This window comes from Aythya marila (genome assembly GCF_965140915.1).
Source record: "Aythya marila genome assembly, contig: HAP1_HAP1_SCAFFOLD_701, whole genome shotgun sequence".
NCBI classification, from domain to species: Eukaryota; Metazoa; Chordata; class Aves; order Anseriformes; family Anatidae; genus Aythya; species Aythya marila.
Window position 1 is genome coordinate 18,694 of NW_028137610.1, and position 18,981 is coordinate 37,674.

General features: G+C 66.8%; 2 protein-coding genes across 3 annotated transcripts; one reads left to right on the forward strand and one right to left on the reverse strand.

The window, feature by feature from the left end:
* The first annotated feature begins 5,348 nt into the window (after positions 1–5,348).
* PDK2 (pyruvate dehydrogenase kinase 2) lies at positions 5,349–12,181 on the forward strand. Of its 2 annotated transcripts, none has more exons than XM_082785118.1 (11): positions 5,349–5,507; positions 6,753–6,894; positions 8,121–8,192; positions 8,410–8,594; positions 9,443–9,532; positions 9,847–9,924; positions 10,029–10,105; positions 10,208–10,306; positions 10,404–10,526; positions 11,329–11,442; positions 11,548–12,181. In XM_082785118.1, the coding sequence occupies exons 1-11, from the start codon at positions 5,390–5,392 to the stop codon at positions 11,686–11,688; spliced, it is 1,239 nt and encodes a 412-aa protein (XP_082641244.1). In that variant the 5' UTR covers positions 5,349–5,389; the 3' UTR covers positions 11,689–12,181. The 2 variants fall into 2 exon arrangements, with proteins under 2 accessions (XP_082641244.1, XP_082641245.1); XM_082785119.1 differs by having other exon boundaries at positions 10,404–10,511.
* An 844-nt stretch (positions 12,182–13,025) lies between these two features.
* SAMD14 (sterile alpha motif domain containing 14) lies at positions 13,026–18,469 on the reverse strand (the record flags this gene model as incomplete). The annotated part of the gene is made up of 9 exons (XM_082785120.1): positions 13,026–13,181; positions 13,943–14,098; positions 14,205–14,318; positions 15,374–15,530; positions 15,626–15,700; positions 16,043–16,130; positions 16,218–16,512; positions 16,772–16,929; positions 18,427–18,469. 9 exons carry the CDS (start codon positions 18,467–18,469, stop codon positions 13,026–13,028), a joined length of 1,242 nt encoding a protein of 413 aa, XP_082641246.1.
* Positions 18,470–18,981: the final 512 nt, after the last annotated feature.

The following is an 18,981-nucleotide window of genomic DNA, read 5'->3' on the forward strand; positions in this document are numbered from 1 at the left end:
TTGTGGCTGCCCTTTCCACGGGGCTGAGGCAAACAGAGCCCCCCGGGCCGTGTTTACTCAGGCCTTTCCTGCAGGCTTGGAGCTGCCTGCGGGTTTTTTTTCCAAATGCGCAGGAGGAGCGGAAGGGAGGTTGCCGTGGGCTTTGGGGTTGATTGTGTTTTCCAAGCTGCTCCAGCTTTGCTGTGCTTCCGTCTCCTAACGTATTGGTCGAGGAGCGGGGTTGGGCAGCCTGAATTTGGCCGTGTCCCTGGAGCTGGAGGCTCCTGCCCCACGCAGGGACGTGGTTCCCCCGCTGCTCTGGGTGCCAGCTGTGGCCAGGGGCTGCTCTCCCCTTTCACCCCTTCCCCTGCTCCCTTGCACCACTCTCCCAGCGAGCTCTTGGTGCGCAATCCAAATATTTCTGCCCGTTTCCATAGCTCTGCTGGGCGGCTTTCAGGGCTGGCAGCGGAGGGGAGGCTGCGGGGAGCCCTGGCCTCATTTCGGAGGAGCCCTGAGCTCGCCCTCCTCCAGCAGCGGGGGTCGGGGCTGTCCCTCGAGCCAGGCACTGCCCTGGGCAATGCCCCCGGGGGGGTGAGGTGGGTGCCCTCCCACAGCCCCCCCACGGGAGATGGGTGCCCCAGGAGGGTGCCCCGCACCATCTCCCAGCACGGGTTCCCCTTTGTGCTCCTGGGGGGGGGCTCAGCTCTGTGCTTCTCCCCCGGGGATCCCTGCAGAGGGGGGGTCCAGGAGCGCCGGGGCTGCCTTTGCTCGCCGTTTCTATTCCGGGGGGGGCTACGCTGGAGCCCCCTCCACTTCCACCGATGGAGACCAAGCCCAGGGCCGTGACCCCGTCTCCTCCCCGGGTAGGGCAGCGGGGGCGGCCCCGGTTCCCCTCCCGGCGGCTCCGGGGCTCGGGGGGGGGGAGGGCTCGGGCCGCTTCTTCCCCCGGTTCCGCCGCCGCTGCCCGGTCTCGCAGTGCCCTCTGCAGGCTGGAGCTGCCCCTGCTCGGGACCGGGACCCCCCCCCCTTAACCCCCGGCCGCCGGTGCCGGTCCCGGTGCCTCCCCCGAGGCTGTGCCCAGCAGCGCAGCAAGCGAAGCCCCGAGCCCCCCACCCCGAACCCCCTCCTCGGGGCCATCCTACGGCAAAGCTGCTCCAAGCAGCCGCAGGCTGAGCCCCCCGGTGCTGAGCCCCCCGGGACCCCCTCCTGGGCCTCCTCCGGTTTGGGGCTACGGCACTGCCCTCACCGGGACCCCGGTTCTGGGTTCCCAGCCAAGCCCCGCTGCCCGTACCCCGTGTCCGAGCTGCTGCTGCCCGGTGGCACGGCCACGCTCAGCTCAGCACCTCCCGGGCCACTTCCCGGGGGGCTGGCACTGGTTTCCCCCCCGGTTCGGCCTCCCCGGTCTGCAGGCAGGGGCATCACAGCGTGCAGGAGGCCACCAGCACCAGCTCCTCGTCTCCTTCGGGGCCAACCGGGGGCTCAGTGTCCCCCTCCATCGGCTCCACAGCACAGCCTGAACCTCATGGAGCCCTGGGGACGTGCTGGTTTGGGACCCCAGGGATGTCACCAGCACGATGTGGCTTCCCCCAACCCGTCCCCAAGAGCTCAGCCCAGTGCCCATGGAGGATGCAGGCGGCCGCGGTGCTCCCCAGCAGGGTCGTGGTGTGTGGACGCCCCTTACCACGTGTCGGTGATGGGCTCATAGCTGAGGACCCCTGGAGCTGCAAGGAGCAAGGGGGGAGCTCAGAGGGGCCCAGCGCAGCAGAGCCCGGTGCAGGATTGGCCCCATCGTGGTGCTTACCCACGTACTCCGGCGTGCCCAGGATCTCCCACACCTCCTGCACCGCATCCACCCGCCGCGAGAGCCCAAAGTCCACGATGTGGATGTCACCCGGGGGGCTGCTGCGGGTCTGCAGGATGTTCTGGGGCTGATGGGCAGCGGACGGCATCAGCGTGGTCCTGCTCCCACCCCTGCCTGCAGCCCCCAGCTCCAGGCCGGTACCTTGGGGTTGAGGTGGAGGATGCCGTGGTGGTGCAGGAAGGCCACGCTGCTCAGGATCTGCCGCAGCAGGCGCACGACGTCCTTCTTGGTGAAGGCTTCGTCCTCCTCGGCCACGCGCTGCTGGAAGATCTCCCCGCTGGTGGTGCTGGGAGCGGAGCCACACGGTGAGCGGCCGGCGGAGCGGGCAAGGACCCCACGCAGCCACCGCTGGGGGTGAGCAGGGACCCCTCAGCTCCGGGTCCAGCATCACCACTCGGGGTGACGGAGCGGGGCATCGCATCCAAAAATCAGAGGCTGCTCCCCACGGGGACCCTGCTGCCCATGCAGGACCCAGCGCTGCGGGAGAAGCAACCCAGGAGCCACCCCATGTCCTCTAGGGGCCCCCACAGCAGCTCAGAGGTGCCAGTCCTCGCAGCCACAAGTGTCACGAGCCAGCAGGCCTCAGCTGCGGGGCTGCCTGGGGGGCTCAGCCTCCGTCTCCACCACCAGAAAGCACAGACCCGGCTCCGTCAGCCCGGCAGAAACCACAGGGCTGAGCGAGGCGCTGCGGGACCCCCAGCCCCTGCCTCTCACCTGCCACAGGAAGCGCAGGCGGACCCAAAATGGCAATTCCACAGCTGCTGGCCCCAAAATTTCAGCATCGGTGCGAGCAGCGTGGAGGCCTCAAGGGTTTTGGGGAGGTCAGGGTGTGCAGGGCTGCGTGGAGGCGCACTGCCGGTCGCAGCTCGAGCATGCGGCGCTGCCAGGAGCTGGGCACCGGGCAGGAGGGGACCCAGCTGCCTGTGGGTCCCCGGGGGGCACTGGGGACCCCAGAACCCCCGCTGCGGGCAGAGCCCCGGCACACTCGGTGCCCCCAGTTGTAGGGCTGGGAGCTGTCCCCGTCCCCGCAGAAATGGGGAACCGGGGGTGGATTCTCAGAAGAGCAGAGGCGATGCTGACCGAGGCCCCGCAGGTAGTGACGACACCGCAGGCTCTTGGCAAACGCTTCCTGCCCTGGTGGGAACCGCTGCGGCCACCCAAGGGGGTGCCAGCCGAGGGGTCCCCCCTGCCCCATGCCCCTCCAGCAGCCCTGCACCCCCCAGGCTGGCTCACAGCCCTTCCACCCGCGGGGCTGGGGCTGAGCGAGGCACCTGGGAGGGTGCAGGAGGGGCAGCACGCACAGGATGCCGGGCCCTTTGCTGCCCCTTTGCAGGACAAACCCCCCAGCCCCAAATCCTGGGTACCCAGAGCAGGCATAGGGAGAGCCCCGGGGCTGCACCTCAGCCCCTTCCTGCTCCCAGCTGAACCCCGAGCCCAGCTCCTGCCAGTCCGGGCTGCCAGGACCCTGCAGCATCCCTGGGGTACCTGAGCCCCCTGCACCCTGCTGCGTCCCCCCTGCACCCCTGCTGCAATTCTGCTGTGTCCCCCCCTGCACCCTGCTGCGTCTGAGCCTCCTGCAGTGTCCCCCTTAAAAGACAGATTTAAAATAGGGCCCCAGAAAATGCCTACAAAGCCCCTTTCTCCCATCAAAAATTGCCCCCAAAGGAAGGCTTTGGGTACAACCCTAATCCTAACCCTAAGCCTAAACCTAAACCCAAACCCTAACACTAACCCTAACAATAAGACTAACCCTAACCCTAACCCCAACCCCAACCCCAACCCTAACCCTAACCCTAACCCTAACCCTAACCCTAACCCTAACCCTAACCCTAACCCTAACCCTAACCCTAATCCTAACCCTAACCCTAACCCTAACCCCAACCCTAACCCTAACCCTAACCCTAATGACCCTAACCCTAACCCTAACCCTAACCCTAACCCCAACCCTAACCCTAACCCTAACCCTAATGACCCTAACCCTAACTCAAACCCTAGAACCTAACCCTAACCCTAACCCTAAACCCTGCTTCTTCTCCCTTTCCAAACAACCCTATATGTAACCGTAACCAGAACACCGAGCCAAACCCTAAGTAGGACCCTAGAAAACACGTATGGCTTCACTTTCTTCCATCAAAAAATGCTCCCAACGGAAACCTTTGGGTACACCTGAACTCCCTTTGGGAGCCTTCATTGACCCCACAGGACACAGGGCTCTGCGCCTTCTCTCTTTCCAAAGAGCCCTAAACATATGCGTAACCGGAACACGGAGCCAAACCCTAAGTGGGACCCTAGACAATTCGTGGGGCACCACTTTTGCCCATCAGAAATGCTCCCAAAGGAAGCCTTTGGGTACACCTTGTGGTGTAAGTGGGTACTGGAGGTAGGACCGGAGCACACCTCCAGCCCAAATGCTGCCCGCCCCCAGGGCGGAGCCCCGTCTCCCTGAGACACGCTTGGAGTCACTGCAGCTGCTCCTAAAAGATATATAAGATAAAATATAATATATAATATAATATAAAATAAAATATAATATAAAATATAATATAATATAGAATAGAATATAAATTAGCTCAAGGGAGACGGGATGGTAGGGAAGATCCCATCGGCATCCCATCCCATCCCCCTTGGTTGGGGTCATTGGTGGGAACTCCCCCAGTTGGGATTATTGGGGGGGCTCCCCTTTGTTTCGGGTTATTGGGGGGGGGCTCCCCTTGGTTGGGGTTATTGGGGGGGCTCCCCCCGGATGGGGTTATGGGGGGGACTCCCCTTGGTTGGGGTTATTGGGGGGGACTCCTCCCGGCTGGGATTACTGGGGGGAGGCTCCCCTTGGTTGGGGTTACGGGGGGGGGCTCCCCCCGGTTGGGGTTATTGGGGGGGGCTCCCCTTTGTTTGGGGATATTGGGGGGGGACTCCCCTTGGTTGGTGTCATTGTTGGGGCTCCTCTCAGTTGGGGATATTGGGGGGGGCTCCCCTTTGTTTGGGGATATTGGGGGGGAGTCCCCCTGGTTGAGGTTATTGGGGGGGCTCCCCCCGCTTGGGGTTATTTGGGGGGGCTCCTCCCGGCTGGGGTTATTGGGGGGGCTCCCCATGGTTGGGGTTATTGGGGGGGGCTCCCCGTGGTTGGGATTACTGGGGGGACTCCCCCTGGTGGGGGTTATTTGGGGGGGCTCCTCTCGGTTGGGGATATTGGGGGGAGCTCAGAGCGCCGCCCAGGCCATCGCGCTACACTCCGGCCCCCAAGGGGTTAAACCCGGCCCGGCTCCGGCCGCGAAGGGGTTAACGAGTTTGGGGGGAGGGGCGTGGCCAGAGGGGCGTGGCGCGCCTAACCCCGCGGGGGGGGGAGGGGCGAAGGGGGGGGGCGGGTCCGGCGGGCTCTGATTGGCGGCGGGCGGGCCGTGACCGGTGGGCGTGGCTAAGGGGGCGTGGCGCGGGAAAGGGGCGGGCGCGGGCGCGGGAGCTGGGGCGCGGGGGCGCGGCGGCGGCGGGGCCGGGGGCCGGGGGCCGGGGGCTGGGGGGCGGCGGCGGACGGCGGGGTGGGGGGGGGGCACCATGAGGCTGCTGCGGTGCCTGCGGAAGCGGGCGGCCCTGGCGGGGGTGCCCACCTACATCGAGCACTTCAGCAAGTTCTCGCCCTCGCCGCTCTCCATGAAGCAGTTCCTGGACTTCGGTAAATAACACCCCCCCCCCCCCCCGCGTGTGCTGTCCTCCCCCCCCCCATTTTGCCCCCCCCTCGGTGTACCCCCAGACCGGGCAATGCAGGAGACCCCCTCGGCAATAGCTGGCTCTGTTCTGCCCCCCCCCCCCGGTAAACAGCCGGTGTCCCGCCCCCCCCCCTTAGTTACCGCCCCCCCCACTTAGTTACCGCCCCCCCCCCTAAATTACCGCCCCCCCCCCCTCCCGAGGAGCACCCCACTAGGGTAGGAGATAGCCTGGCCTTGGGGGGGGGGAGGCTGCCCCTAAGGAGGGTCCCCCCCCCGTAGTGTTAGGGTACAGGGAAACGCCCCCCCCCCCCCCTCCTCCGGTGCTAGGGTGTCCGGTTGTTATTTTGGGGGGGGGGGGTCCCCTGCGTGCACCCTCATTAGGATAGTAAGACCCCCCCCCGGGAAATACCCCACAGGTAAAAAGCTGGGCTAGCAAAACGCTGTCCTGCTTCGGGGGGGGGGCGTCCTGCCCCCTCTGACCCCCCCCCCAAATCCCCTTTAGTTAACCCCCCCCACTATTCCAGCCCTGTCCTGCCTCCCCCCCCCAATACATACCAGGCCCTGGGGTCCCCCTCCCACCACCCCCAGCTCCCCAGGGGCTGCCATCGCCCCCCCCCCCGTGATGCTCCCCAGGGTGCCCCCACCTGTCTCTGCGTCTCTGTCACCCCCCGCCCCCCCCGCGTGGTTAATGTCAGGGCTATATTTATTTACGTCCCCCCCCCTCTTCATCCCTGCTGGTGGCTGCACCCTGGGGTCCCCTGATGCTGTTTTGTCCCCCCCCCCCCAGCTCCTCCTGGGCTTTCCCCCTTTATGACCCCCCCGTTTCTCCAAGATGTGCCCCCCCCCCCCCATTTATAGCCCCCTCCATGCCCCCACCAGGCTCTGTGCCACCCCCGGGTTGGGGACACGGCCACCCGGGGACCCCAGCGCCACCCCTGGGCGAACCCTCCCAGGCATGGGACGAGGGCGCTTCCAGCCCCAGCCCGCTCCATACTGGTCATACTGGTCCATACTGGTTGCCCAGCCTGCCGAGCCCAGCCCCGTCCCAGTGCCCTCAACCCCTTTAGGGTCTAAAATCAGGGACCTGCCGCGGTTCCTGCTGGCGGAGGGGATGAAGCCCACCTTGGGGGGCTTGGAGGGAGTTGGGGGGGGGGGGGGTCCAACGGGGTTCACCCACCCCCCCCCCCCCGTGCCCCCCAACCCCCCCCCAGGGTCCAGCAATGCCTGCGAGAAGACCTCCTTCGCCTTCCTGCGGCAGGAGCTGCCCGTGCGCCTCTCCAACATCATGAAGGAGATCAACCTCCTGCCCGACCGCGTCCTGCGCACCCCCTCCGTGCAGCTGGTGCAGAGCTGGTGAGCGGGGACACCCCCGGGGGGGGGACACGCCACCACCCCTGCCACCCCATTGTCACCACCCCCCTCCACTGCCGCCACCCGGCCCCCCTGGGGTCGTGGGGATGTCCCCTGGGTGCCAGCGTGGGTCGTGCCGCTGCCAGCACGGGTCCCACTGTTGTCACCGTGGGTCCCACCGTTGTCACCGAGGTCCTACAGTTGTCACCGAGGTCCTGCCATTGTCACCATGGGTCCCACTGCTGTCACCCTGAGGGATCCCACCGCTGTCACCTGCCTGGGTGCCACCCCACGGGTCCCACTGTTGTCACCGTGGGTCCTGCCATTGTCCCCACGGGTCCTACTATTGTCCCCACGGGTCCCACTATTGTCCCCTATCTCCCGCCACTGTCCCCATGGGTCCTACTATTGTCCCTGAGCTCCCACCATTGTCACCCCAGCTCCCACCACTGTCACTGAGGTCCCACTGCTGTCACCCAGAGGGATCCCGGTGCCACCACCTGCCTGGGTGCCCCCACTGGTCCCGCTCCCACCGCCGCTCCTGCCACCAGCTCTCGTCCCCAGCAGATCCAGAGGGTGCTGCTGGGGGGTGGGGGGCGGGCAGGGGGGTGGCACGGGGACGAGGACAAGGCACGGGTGGCACCCAGCCCTTTGGTGGCACAGGCTGCCGGCCAGCTTGGGGACACGTCACCTGCTGCCAGCACAGGGCTGGGAGGGGTCCCCAGCCCCTCCGCAACCCCTCCTGCCCCCTGAAGGGGCCAAGCCAGCCCTGGTGGCTTGGGGGGGGCAGAGGGGTGTCCCTGGGGGTGTGGGGGACGGGCTCTGGGTGTCCCTTTAAGGGCCACGTCCCCCTGCCAGCTGGTGGCAGCTTGAACCTTCTCCCAGCGCGGCCACGTGATGGGCTGTTTGCTGGTGGCGTCCCCGTGCCAGCCCTGCGAGATTTGGGACCGGGGGGGGGGTGGCAGGATCAATCCCAGCCCCTCTCCCAAAGCACATGAATTGGGGGGCGGGGGGCACATCGCTGGGACCCCCACACCCACCGTCTGTGTCCCCAACGTCCCCAGGGCCACCGTGCTATGGGGCAAGCATGTGTCCCCCCCCCACCCCCCTCCAGGGTGGCTTCATGGGGCAGCGCTCGCTCCGGGGGGGTGCTGAGCCCCTCGCCCTGCAGTGGGGACCCCCGGTGCCCCCAATTTCGGGGGGGGGGGGGTGACCGGTTCCTTCCCCAGGTACGTGCAGAGCCTGCTGGACATCATGGAGTTCCACGACAGGGACCCCGAGGACCAGGCCACGCTGGGGCAGTAAGTGCAGAGGGGGGGGGGGGGTGACAACCCCAGTGTGTCCCCCCCCCTTGTCACCTCTGGCTCAGCCGCCACCGGATTCCACGTCGGGTTTTCCCCGATGCCTCCGATCCTTGAGAAAACCCGGAGTGGATCAGAGCCGTGCCGGGACCGGGTGTCCCCCCACCCCCCCCATAGCCTTGTGTGTGTCCCCCCCCCCCCTCCATGTCCCCGGCAGGTTCACCGACGCCCTGGTGACCATCCGCAACCGGCACAACGACGTGGTGCCCACCATGGCGCAGGGCGTCATCGAGTACAAGGACGCCTACGGGGACGACCCGGTGTCCAACCAGAACATCCAGTACTTCCTCGACCGCTTCTACCTGAGCCGCATCTCCATCCGCATGCTCATCAACCAGCACAGTGAGGGTCCCCCCTTCTGGGTCCCCAGTGTCACCCCCGGCTCCCCACCGCCACCCCCCGGGGTCCCCTCGGTGACCCCGAGCGCCACCGGCGTCACCCCGCATTGAGCGTCCCATCAGTGGTCCTGAGCATCCCATCATCAGTCCTGCTCATGCCCACATTGTCCCCATCAGCTCTGGGTGTCCCTGTCCCATCTGGGGCACCCTGTCACCCCTGGGTGTCCCCTCTTGTCCCCAGTGTCACCCCTGCCCCAAGTGTCCCCACCAGCCCCGTGCGCCCTGCTTGTGTGCTCAGCATCACCTTGTCCCTGGTGTCCCCAGCAGTCCTGAGCATCCTGCTCCTGCCCCCATTGACCCCATCAGCTCTGGGTGTCCCTGTCCCCTCTGGGGCACCCTGCCAGCCCTGGGTGTCCCCTGTCACCCCTGGGTGTCCCCTTTTGTCCCCGGTGTCCCCCCTGCCCTGAGCGACCCCACGAGCCCTGTGCGCCCTGCTTGTGTCCTCAGCATCACCTTGACCCCACCAGCCCCAGGTGTCCCCATCGTCCCCAATGTCCCCCATCATCCCCAGGTGTTCCCATTGTCCCCAGGTGTCCCCACCAGCCCCAGGTGTCCCCATCATCCCCAGTGCTTGTGCACCTTGGCTGCCCCACATCCCCCCCCGCGCACGTCCCTGTCCCCTGTGTGCCCACCCTGCCCCTGCGCCCACCCCTGTCCCCATGTCACCCACCATAAGGGACCCTAAACCCAACCTTGGGCACAGCTGGGGGTGGGGGGGCACCAATCTGGGGGTCTTTGTGGGGTTATTTGGGGGTCCCCAGCGCTAACACCCCCCCCCCTGCACCTCCCCAGCGCTGCTCTTTGACGGCAGCACCAACCCGGCGCACCCCAAGCACATCGGGAGCATCGACCCCCACTGCAGCGTGGCCAACGTGGTGAGAGGTCTGTGGGGCCGGGGGGGGGTCGGCTCCCACCCCGCCGGGGGGGGCACGGCGTCAGGGAAGGGATTTGGGGGGGGGTTCAGTCCCTTAAGGTCCCCCTGATCCTCTCCTTTCTCCGGGAGCTTTTAATCCGGGAGCCACCCGTGTCACGAGCTGGGCAAGCCTCAGCCAAGGGGTGCCTGGGTGTTTTGGGGTCACCCCGGCGGTTTGTGGGTTCGCTAAAACTGCAAAATATTTTGGGGTGTGGGGAAAAGGGGGGTCCCAAAGCCTTGGTGCCAAGCGTGCCGACCCTTCCTCCTTGCTCCCCTCCCGCAGACGCCTACAACATGGCCAAGCTGCTGTGCGACAAGTACTACATGGCCTCGCCCGACCTGGAGATCGAGGAGGTGAACGGTGAGGCCGGGGGGGGGGTCCCCGCTATGGGGTCGGGGTCGGGGGAGGATTTGGGGAGGCTCGTTTGGGGCTGGGGAGGCCACTGACGGCGCTGTGCCCCGCAGCGAGCAGCCCCCAGCAGCCCATCAGCATCGTCTACGTCCCCTCGCATCTCTACCACATGCTCTTCGAGCTCTTCAAGGTAAGGCCGTGAGGACCCCAATGATTTTTTTTTTTTTTTTGGGGTGGGGGGGGGGTGGAGGAAGCGTTCTATGGGGTCCCTAAACCGCCTCGCCCCCCCCAGAACGCCATGCGAGCCACCGTGGAGAGCCACGAGAACAGCCCGCGGCTACCGGCCATCAGGGTGATGGTGGCCCTGGGCCAGGAGGACCTCTCCATCAAGGTGCGTCACCGACCCCCCCCGGGGGACACGGGGGGGGCGTCTGCCACCCCCTGCCACCCCCTGTCACCCCCTGTCACCCCCCTGTCCCCCCCTGTAGATGAGTGACCGGGGTATGGGTGTCCCCCTGCGCAAGATCGAGCGGCTCTTCAGCTACATGTACTCCACGGCTCCGACCCCACAGCTGGGCACCGGGGGGGCCCCCCTGGTAGGTGCCCCCCTGGTACGTGACACGGGATCCCGGGGCGGTGCTGGGAGGGGGCGCGGGGGGGTTTGGGGTGGGTTTGGGGACGTTTGGGGGTGGCGTGGGGTTGTTCGGGGGCGCTTGGAGGTGGCACGGGGGCGTTTGGGGGCACTTGAGGGGTGGTGGGAGGAGTTTGGGGGGGGACATTTGGGGTGGGGGGGGGGTGGGGGTGGCATGGGGACATTTTGGGGTGGCATGGGGACATTTGGGGGTGACATGGGGATGTTTGGGGTTGCTCGGAGGTGGCACAGGGGCATTTGGGGGCACTTGGGGGCTGTGGGAGGAAGTTTGGGGGTGGTATAGGGGGGCTTGGGGTTGGTGTGGGGTCACGTAGGGGTGCTTGGGGTTAGCACAGGGACATTTTGGGGTGGAATGGGCAGGTTTAGGGTGGCAGGGGGGCGCTTTGGGGTGCTTGGCTGTAACACAGGGATATTTGGGGGTGGCATGGGGATATTTGGGGGTGGCATAGTGAGGTTTGGGCTGCCGTGGGGACGTTTTGGGGTGCCTGGAGGAGCATGGGGACATCTTGGGGTGCTTTGGGTGGCATGGGGACATTTGGGGTTAACATAGGGAAATTGTGGGGTGCCTGGAACGGCATGGGGACATTTGGGGGCGCTTGGGGGTGCCATGGGGACCCCTGGGGTTGGCACGGGGATGCCCGGCGGTGCCACCTGAGGGTGCGCGCGGTGCCACTCGGGGTGGCGTGGGGAGGCATGGGGGCTCCCTGGGGTGCCGACCCCATAACCCCCAAACCCATAACCCCCAAACCCCAACACCCCAGGCCGGTTTTGGCTACGGGCTGCCCATCTCCCGCCTCTACGCCAAGTACTTCCAGGGGGACCTGCAGCTCTTCTCCATGGAGGGCTTCGGCACCGACGCCGTCATCTACCTAAAGGTGGGGGGGTCCTTCCCCGTCCCCTTATCCGGGGGGGGGGGGGGGGGGTCTCGGGGTTTCGGGGGGGGTCTCGGGCCGCTCCCCATCCCCCGGCTGTCCCCGCAGGCTCTGTCCACGGACTCGGTGGAGCGGCTGCCGGTGTACAACAAGTCGGCGTGGCGGCACTACCAGGCCAGCCAGGAGGCCGGGGACTGGTGCGTGCCCAGCACCGAACCCAAAAACACCTCCACCTACCGCGTGCCCTAGGCGTGGGGGGGGCTCCCTGCTGGGACCCCCCCCCCTCCGATTCCAAGCCTTGGTGGTGTTTAGGTACGGGGCTGGGGCTGGCGGCGGGGTCCCCTAACCGCAGCGCCCCCCCCCCCCCCCAGCACCCCCATCCCAGGGAGGGTGCGACCCCGTGGGGGGCAGCGAGGGACTGTCCCCCCCCCCCCCCCACAGCCTCCCAGTATGACCAGTAGCACTTTGCCACCCCCCCCCTCCAGCCGTGACAGGGTGGGGGGAGCGGGTCAGAGCCCCCCCTCCCCAGCTCCCTGTGCCGTCCCTGGCATTGCACTACTGAGCTGTCCCCACCCGTGTGCGCCCCCCCCCACACCCCATGCACCCCATAGGGTTGCCCCCCCCCCCCCAATAGGGTTGCCCACCCCCATATAGGATTGTCCCCCCCCCAGGCATGCTCTGACCTGCTCAGGATCCTGCCCCCCCCCTCCCCACGCTGTCAGTAAATCGGATGTTGACTGAGCGCCTCTGGTGGCTTTTTGGGGACCCCCCCCCACTTCGTGTCCCCCCTCCCCCCCCCATGGCGGTCCCTTTTCCTGCTCTGTGCCTCAGTTTCCCCCTTGGGCTTGGGAAGAGGCTGGGGGCTTGGGGACATTGGTGGCACTTGGGGGGGGGAGAGACAAATTTGGGGGCTGCAGCCATGCTCCGTGCCCCCCCCCCCCCCACAAAAAAAAAAAACAGCCCCCCCCCTCCCCACCAGAACCCCACATCCCAGTCAGGCTCGCACTGGTTTGCACTGGCCCTTGATACCCTTTTATTTCCTGGGGTGCCCCCGTGCCGGGGGGGGCTTTTACCTGGGGGGGGGGGCTGGGGGTGGGAGGGGTGGGGGTCAGCATTCGCTTACCGCACCCCAACTGGGGGGTGTGCGTGTCCGGGGGGGGGGGGGGTCAGGCCATGCACTGTCCTCGGCTGGTGCCGCACCACACCGGGGTGGATTTGGGGGGGGCAGCTGGGACCCCCCCCCCAAAACCATGGACCCCTTGGGGGGGTGGGGGGGCAGCCGGGGTTGGGGAGGGGGCATGAAATATTTGGGGAGGGGGGTCCAACGTGCTGTTTGCATCCGGAATAGGGGCCCGGGGGGGGGGCCCAATCTGTGCCCATGGGGGTGCAGGTGAAGGGGGGGGGGGACACGCAGAGGTGGGGGGGGGACAGGGACACGCGTGCTGCTCCGTGCCCGTCTCAGCCTGGCACCGCGCTCCCTTCGCCACCGCCGCGTGTCCGGGGCCAGGCGCCCCCCCCCCTCCCCAGGGAGGGCAGTGGGCAGGGGAGGGGGGGCATGGGGGCTCTCCTGTCCCCCCCCCCCCCCACTAGCTCCGCCGCTGCTCCTGGTCCTTCTTCTTCTGCTTCTCCCGCTGCTTCTCTGCCTTCTCCTGGGCCTTGCGCTCCTTCTCCACGGCCAGGCTCAGCTCCTTCAGCTTCCTCTTGAGCACGGCGCGGTCCTGGGAGCTGCCCACCCCCAGCGCCTGCCGCCACACCAGGGGCTGCTGGGGGGGGCCACACAGACCCCCCCACCAGGTCTTGGGGTGCCCGAATTCCCCTGGTCTATGCACCAGCCCCACAGGGACCTAGAACGCGGTGTGTTGGGCCACCTCCTGCTGCCCCATGGAGCAGTGTTTTGGGGTACCTAGAACCTTTTGGCCCTCGATGGGCACCTTGGTGTACGTAGATCCCACCCACATCTGTCCCGTGGAGCAGCCTGTTGGGTTACCTAGAGCCTGCTGTCCTTTGATGGGGCCGTTGGGACACCTAGAACCCACCCAGACCTCCTGCCCCACGGAGCTGCCCGTTGGGGTACTTGGAACCCAACCAAACGGGCATCGTTGGGGGATCTAGAACCCGCCCAAATCTCTCACCCCATGGAGGTGCCCGCTGGGGTACTTGGAACCCAACCAAATACACCCTATTGGGGGATCTAGAACCCACACAGACCTCCTACCCCACAGAGCTGCCCAATGGGGTACTTGGAACCCAACCAAGCGTTCCCCATTGGGCGATCTAGAACCCGCCCAGACCTCCTACCCCATTGAGCTTCCTGTTGGGTTACCTAGAACCTGTTACCCTCTGGCACGGCAGTTGGGCTACCTAGAACACAAGCTTCCTACCCCTTGGAGCACCCTGTTGGCACACCTAGACCCTCTTTGCCCCGTTCCTGAGCCCACGGGGGCACCTAGAACCCCACCCAGGGGCAGGGACTGTCACCCCCAGCCCCCCCCCCCACCCCTACCTTGAGCTTGGCACCGTCGAGGTGCAGGAGCCGGGGGCCATCGACACCGTGGGCCGAGAACTCCTCCACGTACTGCTCCAGGTTGAGGCTCTCCAACCACTGCCCCACCTGCCGGCACGTCCAGCCCGCGGCGGCGCCGGGGGGCTCGTCCAGGAACTTTTGGGGGGGGCGGGGGGGGCAGGAGGAGGGCGTTAGCGAGGGACGCACGACGCCGACCTCGCGCCCCACAACACCTTTGGGGTGGGGGGGGTGGGGGTCTCACCTCGTCCGAGGACTGCGACAGCGTGTGGTAGGGGTAGGAGCACTTGGTGGCGGCGGGGCCGGGCAGGCGCGGGCTGGAGCTGGGCGGCGGGGACTCATCGCTCAGCGTCGAGTCCTGGGGCGGCGGGAGGAGCGAGGGCTGGTGCCCCCAGAGCAGCCTGCGGCCCCCCACCCCCCCCCCAGCCCCCTTCTTGTCCTCCCCACAGGGCTGGGACACCCTAGGTGGCTACCAGACCCTATAAGGGCTTTGATATTCCAATAGCTATCTTGGCCCTATAAGGCTTTGACACCCCGATAGCTATATTGACCCTATAGGGCTTTGATACTCCGATAGTTATCTTGGCCCTACAGGGCTTTGATACCCCAATAGCTATCTTGACCCTATAAGGCTTTGACACCCCGATAGCTATCTTGACCCTATAAGGCTTTGACACCCCAATAGCTATCTTGGCCCTATAAGGGCTTTGACACCCCGGTAGCTAACTTGGCCCTATAAGGGCTTTGACACCCCGATAGCTATCTTGGCCCTATAAGGGCTTTGATACCTCGATAGCTACCTTGACCCTATAAAGGCTTTGATACCCCGATAGCTACCTTGACCCTATAAAGGCTTTGATACCCCGATAGCTATCTTGACCCTATAGCATTTTGACACCCCGATAGCTATCTTGACCCTACAGGGATTTGACACCCCGATAGCTATCTTGACCCTACTGGCCATTGATCCCCCTCCCTACAGCTACCCAACCCTATGGGTCTCTCATCCTCCCCCCATAACTGTCTTGGCTCTACGGGGCTTTGATCCCCTCCCCTAGAGCTACCTTGACTTTATGAAGCTTTGACTCCCCCCGTAACTTTCTTGACTCTGTAGGGCTTTGAGCCGCTCGCCCATCGTTATCTTGACCTTATGGGGCTTTGATCCCCTTGTCTGTAGCCACACAACCCTATAGATTTCACCCCTTCCCCTATAGTTATCTCGACCCTATGGGGCTTTGTCCCCCTACCCAAACCCAAAGACCTTTGACCTCTTCCCCTACAGTGACCTCACCCACAGAAGCACCGACCTTCCCTACAGCATCCCGGCCCTATAGGACTCCCGTGCCCTCCCCTACACCCACCTGCCCCAACGGGGGGGGGGGGGGGGGGGGTCGGGGACCCCCGGGCACTGACCTGGGAGGCGGATTTGGCGGGGCTGAGCCCCTCGTGCCGGGGGGAGCCAGCGGGCGACGCGGAGCCGGGGGACGCCGAGCCCCTGGCGCTATCCGAGAACCAGGAGAAGGGCAGGAACGGGGACCCCGAGGGGCGGCCGGGACCCTCCGACGCCTCCCTGGGGACAGAGCCACGTATTAGGGCCCTGGAGCCGCCCCCGCCCGCTGTATGGGGCCCAGCAGCCCCCCCCCATGACGGGTTGGGGACCCCCACCTGCTGCCCATGGACAGGCGGTTGCTGCCCTTCTCCTTGCGGCTCTTGCTGGAGGACGCCCGGCGGAGGGTGACCCTGCGTGGGGGGAGTGGGGTGGAGAGATGGGTGCCCCGATGGCCCTGCTCCCCCCTCCCGGCCCCATCAGCCCCCCCCAGCCCTCATTCCCTCTGTCTCCTTCCATCCTTCTTCAGGAAACCATCCCGTCTGTCCGTCCGTCTGTCCGTCCATCCATCCATCCATCCCTACGGAGACCCCCCCACCTCCCTGTCCCTCCAGCCCCCCCTCCATTCATCCCCCCACCTTCCCCTTGCCCCTCACCCCCCACCCATCCACCCATCTGTCCCGTATCCACCCCTCCCCACCCCCTCGACCCCCCCCCAACCCCCTCAACCCCCCCCCCCCGGGACCGGGGCTCACCCCAAATCCAAGAACTTCCTCCGCGTCTTCTTATCCAGCCCCACGGTGGGGCTGGCCGGCTCGGGGGGGCTCATGTCCCTGCTGTCATCTGCAGGATGAGGACGGGGGGTGTCAGCCAGCGCCCCCTGCTTGGGGGTGCCTTGGAGGGGGGGTGAAATTTGAGGGGGGGGCTCACCTTCGCTGTGCCGCTGGGGCCGTGCGTCGCGGCGGGCGAAGCCGGGCGAGCTGTCGGAGCTGGGGCAGGATTTGGGCGAGGGGGTGCCCGCCAGCCCCTCCTGGGACGAGGCGTTGGTGAGGGGCCGGTAGCGGCTGAGGGGGGGCGAGGGGGCCGGGGGGGGCTCCCCCAACGCCCTCCTCACCGCCCCCGCCTCGAAGGAGAACTCGGCGCCGCGGGAGAAGGGCGAAGGGGCCGAGAGCGGCGGCGCGGCGGGGGGCGAGCGGCCGGGGGCCACGGGGCTGCCCTCGGCTCCCTGGGGAGGGGGGTGGGGGGGGGGGCGGAGGGAAGAGGGAGGGGGGCACATGGCACGGGGGCGTCAAATCCCTGTGCCCCCCCCTCGTCCTCACCCATCGGGGGCTCTCCAAATCCCCCCCAACCGGGGCCGTTCCCTGCGTGACGCTCCCTCTCCATCCCTTCCCCAAATTTTTCCCAAGGGGTGGGGGGGGGTGTCTGGCGCGCCCCAAATCCCTTCACCCCCCCCGGTTGCCACCCCCCCCCCCCGGGGGTCTCACCGCCGCGTCGAGCCCCTCCTCGCCCTCGGTGGAGCTGGCGCTGTCTCGCAGGCGGGAGCGGGAGGGTCGGTGCCGGCGGCCCTTGGCTAGGAGCCGGGCTCGAGCCTTCTGCAAGCTGCTGTCCAGGCGCGGCGTCTCTGGAACCACAGCGGTAAAATCTGGGGGTGAAAGAGAGACCGGGGCAGAGGGGGACGGACGGACGGACGGACGGATGGACGGACGGATGGATGGACGGACGGATGGATGGACGGACGGATGGATGGATGGATGGACGGATGGACGGGGAGGTGGGAGAGGTGGGGGGACGCAGATGGGGATGGGGATGGGTAAGGGGATGGAGCGTGGGGAGGGGAAGGGTGGGTAAGGGGCGAGGAGGTGGGAGGTGGGTGGACAGACGGACGGACGGATGGACGGACGGATGGATGGATGGATGGATGGACGGATGGATGGATGGACGGATGGGGAGGTGGGAGAGGTGGGGGGACGCGGATGGGGATGGGTAAGGGGATGGGGATGGAGGGTGGGGAGGGGAAGGGTGGGTAAAGGGCGAGGAGGTGGGAGGTGGGTGGACAGACGGATGGACGGATGGACGGACGGATGGACGGATGGACGGATGGATGGACGGACGGATGGACGGATGGATGGATGGGGAGGTGGGATGGGTGGGGGGGCGCAGATGGGGTTGGTAAGGGGATGGGGATGGAGGGTGGGGAGGGGAAGGGTGGGTAAAGGGCGAGGAGGTGGGAGGTGGGTGGACGGACGGACGGACGGATGGATAGGGGTAGGGAAAGGGAAAGGGAGGTGGGGATGGACAGACGGACAGACGGGTACAGGGAGGGGGGGGAGAGGGGGGCACGGATGGACGCGGAGGGTCAGGGAGGATGGGGACAAGACGGAGGGGTGGGGAGGGGCAGGGACATCGAGGAGGGAGGGATGGGGGAGGACAGAAGGGGGGTGGCAGAGCAGCGGAGGGACAGACGGACAGGGACAGACGGACGGGTGGTCAGGAAGAGAAGGCCAGCACGGGGACAGGGAGGGGACAGAGGGACACGGGGACATGGGGACAGGGCAAGCATGGGACCGGTGGGATCCCAGAGGAGAGGGCAGGGGGCGAGGGGGGGGGCGTTGGGGACACGGGGACGGGGGGCACCCCGGTGGGGTGGGAGGGGGACGGGGGGACAGAGAGAAGAGCTCAGAGGTGCCCGCAGCGGGGACTGGAGCTGTGGGGTGTCCCCAGGGACCCAACGTCCCCGTCACCCCCAAATCCTGGGGGGGGGGCAAGTGGCACCCCCCCACCCCGCTGTGCCCCAAACCCGGGGGGTGGGTGGCTCGGGGCAGTGTCCCCTGGTTGTCCCCGTGCCATGTGCCCCGTGTGTGTCCCCATGTCCCCGTGTCCTCCTGTCCCACCCCCCCTCACGTCCCTGCCCCCCCATCCCTGTGTCCCCCCCCCCCCCCACAACCACATCCCTGCACCCCCCCCCACGTCCCTGCGTCCCCATGCCTGACCCCACAGGTGACCCCCCCCAAAAAAAAAAAAAAAGGTGACCCCATCACCACCACAACACCAAGAGGGTGCAGGGGGGGGGGGGCAGCAGGGGCAGCACCCCCCACTGGGTGCTGCCCCCCCCTTTCAGCCCCCCCCCCCAGGGACTCACCGAAAACCTCATCCTCCGCGTCCTGCAGCTTGGAGACCGACATGGTGGGGCAGGGCTGGGGGGGGCGCAGGGGGCAGTCAGGGACCGGGGGGGGGGGGTCGGTATTTATTTATTTTTTTTTGGGGGGGGGGGGTAAGGTAATGAGGCCAGTTGTTACGGGGCGGTCAGGAAGGGGTTAAATCCCTCCCGATGTTTGGGGGGGGGTCCTCTCGGTGGGGGGGGGGGCTGCTCATGCCTTGGGGGCACCATTGGGGGGGGGTGAGGGGGGGGGGGCAGGGCTGAGCCCTGATACCCCAAATCCCCCCCCCCCCAAAAGGCCCCTCCCTGCCCCCAGGGAGGCCAGTGGGGGGGGGAGGGGGGGTGATACTGGGGGGGGTGATACTGGGGGGGCTGTACTGGGAGGGGGGTGGTACTGGAGGGATTGTACTGGGCGGGGGGGGTTGTACTGGGGGGGCTGTACTGGGGGAGGGGGTGGTACTGGGGGGGCTGTACTGGGGGGGTGATACTGGGGGGGCTGTACTGGGGATGGGGTGGTACTGGGGGGGCTGTACTGGG